At 46.9% G+C, this 7499-nt stretch overlaps 1 protein-coding gene across 1 annotated transcript; it reads right to left on the minus strand.

The window, feature by feature from the left end:
- Positions 1-4260: 4260 nt before the first annotated feature.
- LOC135384306 (uncharacterized protein K02A2.6-like) lies at positions 4261-5109 on the minus strand. The gene has a single exon (XM_064613511.1). It carries the CDS (start codon positions 5107-5109, stop codon positions 4261-4263), a length of 849 nt encoding a protein of 282 aa, XP_064469581.1.
- Positions 5110-7499: the final 2390 nt, after the last annotated feature.

Consider the following 7499-nt stretch of genomic DNA (forward strand, 5'->3'; position numbering starts at 1 on the left):
CAACACTCTCTGGGTTGATTACGGAATCGACCGTAACCTCAGTTTTGAGCAAGCGTAGCGCGATTAGACAACCATGGATCACTAATGCAATTCTTAAAAGCATTAAGCATGAAAATAATCTATATGCTAAAATGCGCCGCTCTCCATTCAATCACCACCTTCGTTCTCGTTATACTACTTATAACAATACCCTTAGAAATGTCCTGCGCGCCGCCAAACGTAACTATTTTTCTAAGGCTAACAGCGAGACCAACTGTAGTCCCAAAACCATGTGGAACACAATCAATCGCATTTTGGGTAAAAGTAATAGACAGACACATACTGACATTTCACTCCAAAATAACGATGAACTGGTGAGTGCTCCTGATAAAGTGGCAAACATGCTAAATGACCATTTTACTAATATAACGAAGAGCGTACCGTTATTGAATGGTACAGGTTTGGAAGTTCCACTTCCGCCATCAAACCCGCATTCTTTCTTTCTTGACCCAACCACACCAAATGAAGTGCTTTCCACTATAAGATCTCTCAAAAGTTCAAAGTCATCTGGCCATGACGGTTTTAACTTCATCTCTTCTTAAAAAAGTGGGACACCTCTTGGCCCAACCACTGTCAGTGCTAGCAAATAGCATGTTTTTACAAGGGGCATTCCCTGACGAACTTAAACTGGCGAAGGTTGTACCTGTCCATAAAAAAGGGACTAGAGTGGATGTAGGAAATTATCGTCCCATATTGATACTTCCTGTGGTCATCAAGGTGTTTGAAAAATTAATACTTAACCGACTAGAAATACTTTAACAGACATAAGATAATACATCCGCTCCAGTTCGGCTTTCGCAAAGGTAAATCCACAACTTTAGCACTAATAAACGCGACCGAACAGATAAAGAAGAATATCGAACAAAAACTGCTTACAATGGGCATTTTTGTGGACCTGACAAAGGCCTTTGATTTAATTGATCACAAAATACTTCTACAAAAGGCATCCAGGTATGGAATTCGAGGGCTTCCGCTCACTTTGCTAGAGAGCTACTTGCAAAATAGAATGCAGTATGTCCATGTCTCGGGCTACGATTCTTCTATTAAGGCTTTATCAACTGGCGTTCCTCAGGGGTCAATTTTGGGTCCCTTGCTTTTTCTTATGTATATCAACGATCTTCATCTCTGTCTGTCTGAGAAGTGTTTCTTATATGCCGACGACACCAACATTTTTGTTGAAGACCCCACTATTCCAGGGCTGTTCGTGAAGGCTGATAACGTTTTAGCTAAGTTTTCCGCATGGTTGATACCTAACAAACTCGTTCCTAACATAGGTAAGACTTCATATGTAATCTTTCGCCCACGCCAAAAATTACTTGACCTAAGCCAGTACACGTTGCATTTTTGTGGGCATTTCCCTGTCAAGAACGACATCCGTGAAATTCTTGGGGGTTATCTTGGATGAACATTTATCATGGACTAACCATATTCAGTTTGTGCATTCCAAGGTCACCAGAGGGCTCTATGCTCTTTCAAGAATGGACCTTTTTCACAATGGCCTATGTGCATGCGTATGACCTTGAGGCGCCGGAGAGGATTATCTCCGTCTTCACTAGATGGCGCACTATGGGGACGACAGATAACGACAAAAGTGGGGACCAGTGGGGAGACCGCACGAGTTGAGCGACCTTGTCGGCCTCACTCTGGACCGGTTTGGTCCTTTGTGCTCTCCACGTGGATTTGTTTTGACGCGCGCCGAGCATGGTTCCTTGGAGAGCCGCTTGGATACGACGCGTATGTGAAAAAGGTCCATTCGATACCTGGTCCCCGTCACTTGTCTCCTAATGGTTTTCCATGCTCTAGTCCAATCGCATATTTCTTATGCCCTGGAAGTTTATGGGCTCACTTATTTATCCAGCCTGCTTCCTCTACTCCACGCTCAGAAGAGAGCAATGCGCATAATGATGTTCGCACATCCCCGCGATAGCATCTCATTTTCATTCCAGTGTCTGTCTATCCAGAGCATATACAATTTACTGAAATATAAGGTTGCCATCCTAATCTACAGATTATGCAACGGCATGATCTCAGATCATCTTATTTCAATCACACATCTTCAAAAACCTTATTCGCTGCGGTGCGAACCTGGTATGCTACAGGTACCTCAACCTCGAACGAATTACAGGATTCATTCAATGAGTTATTTCGGATCCAATGTCTGGAATTCATTGCCGTCTCATATACGGTCCCTAACATCTTTTCCCCATTTTAAGTATCAGTTACGCAGTTTCTTACACTCCCAGCATAATACCCCATCATCACTGTAGATGTAACCATGTGATGAATTATATGATAACATATGATGTTTTGGTTAAAATTGTTTTTCTCAACCTGCTCAATAACTTACCAGTCTGTTTATTGTCGGGTAACTCCCCGTGTGTTCTGTAGTAACTTATCAGTGTATTAGTTGTTGGGTAACTCCCCGTGTGTACTTTAGTAACTTATCAGTGTATTGGTTGTCGGGTAACTCCCCATGTACTTTTTTTAAATCTTATATCGATTTAACAATATCTTAATCACAACTAAACTGTATCTTTTAGCTGTTAATTCTTGCACTTGGGACTGTACTACAGGGCTTCCCCTCACAGTCCCGCTTTCTGTACATTTTGCAATATTGACTAAATAAATATTACGATTACGATTAGGAACCGTCAAGCAAAATATTTCCCTCGAGAAGCTCGCATTTCTTGAGCAAATTGGTTTGCAAGAGCGCGCGCCGTGGTGGCGATCTCTCCCAACTCATTCTGGCGTGTTGTGACGTCAGATAAAGGGAGCGCTCTTAGTGGCGAATGTTAGTAGACCGTTGAAAACGTAGCTTCCGAGGCACCGTAACTACCACACCCAATCAACGGATAAGATTGTGAGTCATGCACTTCGTCATTGGTTCCGGTAGGTACTGTAGCTTCACAGTAACGTTATCAACGGTTTACTAACACTCTCTATTGTCGTGGAAGCAAGCAAAGCATCATTAATGGTACCGTGACGTTACACGTAAGCTTTGTGGCGACATGATGCACATGCCGCTGGGGAGGACTGCGGATAATTTGGACCACCTGGGGTTCTTTTGACGTGCGCCAAAAATCTCGGACACACTGTGCTGGAAACAATAGAGAGTTTTAGTAGACCGTTACGCAGCGAACGGAAGGAACGCTATTCTCCACGTGAGCAAGAGCGCATGCGCGGGAACGGAAACGTGGCTCCCGCGTTTCACGTTGGAACGATCGGCTCATCTTTTTGCGTTCCGTCCTCTACGTTGTTTTCGTCGCACAAAACAACATGGCTGCCTGCAACACCTCGTCGACTGTGTCCGAAGTGAGGGATACGAGACTGCGCTTCAGTACGAGGGACTACATCTTATCTTCTTATAAGAAGCCGTATACCTTGTACCACTCGAAAACACGAACTTCCGGTCTCTGGATGCTGCCAACCAAGTGCGAGTGAGCAGCATAACGGCGGGTGATAGCGATGAACAGACCGGCAGGGGGTGTCCGTTGTCCTTTCGTTTGTTGATGGAACAACAAATTAATTTTCCAACGCAAAGAAAACGAAAACAGAGCACAGAAAACGTAGTTATATTAGGGAATTCGTGCAGAAGGAGATGCCTAGACAACTTGGGAAGGGTAGTTCATGTTATCGCCGTTGGATGGCAACACAGTCCTTACCGTACCGTTCGTAGCGCTGCCTGACGATCTGCTAAAACTCTCTTGCTATCCGTTTCACGGTAGAGAACTACGTACTCTACGTTAACGTTCCGTGCGTTACGGAACGGTCTACTAAAACTCTCTAACGTTTGCCTCCCCTACATTGCTACCGCCCTCGGCCGGGATAACAAGGCATCGGGCAGCCACAAATGCAACAAAAGAAGAAAAAGAATGCGCGTGCTTCACTATTGCACCACTGTCATGAGGCAGCAGCCCAGGCAAGAGGGTTTTCTGACCCGGAGATTTCAAGGCTCTCTTGCGCACCAGGATTACGCGCTTCATTCCTGTTTTTTCTGTAACTTGCTTGTTATCTTTTCCAGTAAAGATGCTTCCGATGCCAAATAAATGTACGTATCCGTATCGTTCTCTTGAACCTGTAAGCTGAAGGTGGTAAATATGAGGTGGTACATATCCCTCCGGACAGAGATGTAGGAATAGAGCAAGTACACTGTTCCCTGGTTACGAACTGAGTGAGGCTCGTGCCCCGTTCCTCGGCTTCTTTATTGTCTCCCCTGGTACCCTACATAGGCCCCGGGTCTTGAAGCTCATCCCTCCTGGGATGATATTTTGAGACGTTCCTTATAGCTGCTATGTGCATATGATTGTCTGGTGTAAGGTATCCGACAGTTTTTAAGATTCCGTTCTTTGATGCCGTTTGTACGACGGTGTAAGGACCTTGTGGTAATCCTCGCGTACCAGGCAGAGGTTTCCGCACGAGAATAAGATCTCCTATGGCGATGGCTGGGATCTGGCGACTGTGACGGCGGTCAAAATCTTTCTTCATGGCCACCCTATACTTTTCTGTTTCAACAGTGGTCTTGCGTTGTTCTTGTAAGGTGATGTGATCAGCTATGTTGAGGTACTGGTCGGCATGGAGAATGGGTGGTGTACCATGCAGAGCAAAGTATGGTGTACATCCTATGGCTTTGTTGGGGGAATTGTTGTGATGGTTTGTGGCTGCTTCTAAGCATGATTTCCAGCCGAGAGGAAAGTCCGGGTACATGTGTATGTATTGTTTGATGTCGCGAAGAGCACGTTCAGCCATTCCGTTTGCCGCGGGATGATATGGGGCTGTAAACTTAAGTTGTATGTTCTTGCTCTGGGCCCATATGGCTAAGCGCTTGCTGGTAAATCCAGGGCCATTATCGCACACGATCGTCTTGACATCTTTAAAGATATTCCGCTCCATCATTGCAATTATGCTTGTGGCATCTTCGCCACTTGGGCGAGTGTTGACCATGCGTGTGTGCTCGTCGATAGCTAACAGAAATGACTGAGTTTTCCGTATTCCTTCAGACTTCTTTCGAAGTTCGTCGAAGTCGAGGTGAATAACCTCGAAGGGCACTGAGGAGTGTTGTGGCAATATCATTCGGTCTGCCGTTTGACGATACTTGAGCTTGGTTCTTTGACACACATCACATGAATTGATGTAATCTTTGACATGCTGTTTCATGTGTGGCCACGTGAAGCGCCTCCACAGCTTGCGGTATGTTCTTAATATGCCACCATTTGCCTTATATGCGTAGGAAGACCGTGTATCAGCAATGCGACAACGGAAGCGTCAGGGAGACAAGGCTCAGCAAGTTGTAGGAGGCGTAGCTTTTCGAAGTGATAATCGATGAACGAGCCACCAATGTACCTATACATTATTGCGTCATCCCAGCGAGCAATCTTGTCCTCACAGAATGACAGAAGAAAGCTTTGTTTCCACGACTTCCACGGCGTATGGCGGTGATTAAGTAGGCGTAAGTCGTACCATTTCCTGGCGGCCCCAATAAGGAACGGCCTTAAATTGTCAACTTTTGCGTTATCTGTGGACCACGAGTTGTGTTGGCAAGCACATTCATAGGAGGTCATCCATGACTCTGCGCTACCGCTACCATCGTACTCATCAGGCCTCACCGAAGGGAGACACAGAGTCTCTCGGCCGGATATGTTATGGCCTAATTCGAGGACTTGTTGTTGTTCAGCGAACCAACCTTGTTGACGCTCGAAGAGCGCAAGAAGCATCGTTGTGTCCGAATTTCCTTGTGGTCCAGCCGAGCAGGAGGGTTGCGGTTCTGAGGGAATATGAATGAGTCGATTAAAATCGGGCACTTTCATATTGGCCTTGAAAGTTCCAGGCATAGAAGTCGATGCGACGTCCATGTTTAGCTTCGAGGCGATGACTTGTGAAGGGCCTGCTGGTCGGGATGAGAGGTTAGATCAATGCTGTCCCCACCGACATCGCAACGACGTATCTTCGGTCCCTCGGACGTCTCTTCTACTACAAATTCTACCCACATTCGGGTGTCGGCTGCGCCAATGTAGGAATAGAGCAAGTACACTGTTCCCTGGTTACGAACTGAGTGAGGCTCGTGCCCCGTTCCTCGGCTTCTTTATTGTCTCCCCTGGTACCCTACAAGAGATATCCTTACAGGCTTCCACGCCAAATGATCCAGGGGTGCCGCTCAACCCCCCTATATTTGTATGCCATATTGGTTCCCTATCACTTTGGCGGTAACGGAATGTAATTCGTTTCCTGAAAAATGAAACATTAGAGGATGTGCCCTGTTCAAAACTGCGGCGTTTCGCGAAAACCTCTGTTGCCATGCCAGGGCGCATAGAACTCCCCATAATAACTAGAAACTAAGTCAGCGAAGCGGGCCATCTCAACATGGGAGCCACCATGATCGATACGGTAGGCCTAGCGTGTTACGAACGGTGGCTCTCCTACGAGTTCCGTGCGCCGTTCTTTCATGTCGCAGCACAAAGTTTAAACCATACGATACTCGTTCCCTAGGGAATCCAAACGCACACGTGATGGCAGACAAAACAAACACATTTCATACATGGCATGGCCATGGAGGAAAGAAGAAAGGGAGGCGCCCCAACGGCTCTTCGACAGAAGAGAGAAGCGTGGGACAAGTGACGTGAGGATAGGAGGTGAGCTGTAGCTTCTTTACAGCCACGCGAGGGTCACGTTACCTGAATAGCCGAATGAGGTCGCTTTGCACACGCCACTTTGGGGGCCACTTCGGCGCGCTACCACCACACATCTCCAAGTATTCGGAAACTATGCGTTGGGGGCTCCCATAGAGATGTATGTAACCGAAACCGGAAGGCGAGCGGTGATGTCACTCGAGTGGCCCCCAATCTCGGCTTCGCTTCTCAGAGCAATAGGGCTTCTCCTCTCTTTCCTTCCTCCATGGGCATCGTACACGGAGCGCAGCGGAAGCGGAAGCTACTTGCATTGGATTGGATACCATTGGGCCGAACGCACCTGGTCTTCACACGTGGAAAGGCTGTGACCGAATCCGGCCGAATCCAGAATATCGATCATGGCGCCTCCCAGACTTGCACATTTGGAGAGCGTCTTGCCTCCGTACAATTCACTGCTCTCGATTGTAAAAGGCTGGATCGCGGATAGGGAGCGCGAGCGTGCGGCAACCGGCCGCCATCTTACTGTACCCAAAACAGTCGCCGCAGCGATCATGGCAGCTTGTCGCAATTACGGTCGTACCAACCGTACCAGCAAGGATACAGGGCCTAAATTTCTACAGGTGAGTCATTCTTTATCAAGGAATAAATAGGCATGCATTCTGTACATTTATTTGAAACTTAACTGGTTTTGTGCCCAAAACCAGCACTGGATGCAAGCTGTTTGATCGCTCTTCCCAGGTTCAATCGAACACACTTGCATTTTACCTGGCGGCAAATACAGTTTGAGTGCATAATATGCTAGAGAGAATATGTTGCACTACACTGGTAGTGTTCTCG

Source organism: Ornithodoros turicata, chromosome 2, assembly GCF_037126465.1.
Source record: "Ornithodoros turicata isolate Travis chromosome 2, ASM3712646v1, whole genome shotgun sequence".
In the NCBI taxonomy this organism is placed as follows: Eukaryota; Metazoa; Arthropoda; class Arachnida; order Ixodida; family Argasidae; genus Ornithodoros; species Ornithodoros turicata.

Coding starts and splice junctions, on each gene's coding strand:
- LOC135384306 (XM_064613511.1), bottom strand. CDS start 5,109: ATGATATTGCCACAACACTCCTCAGTGCCCTTCGAGGTTATTCACCTC.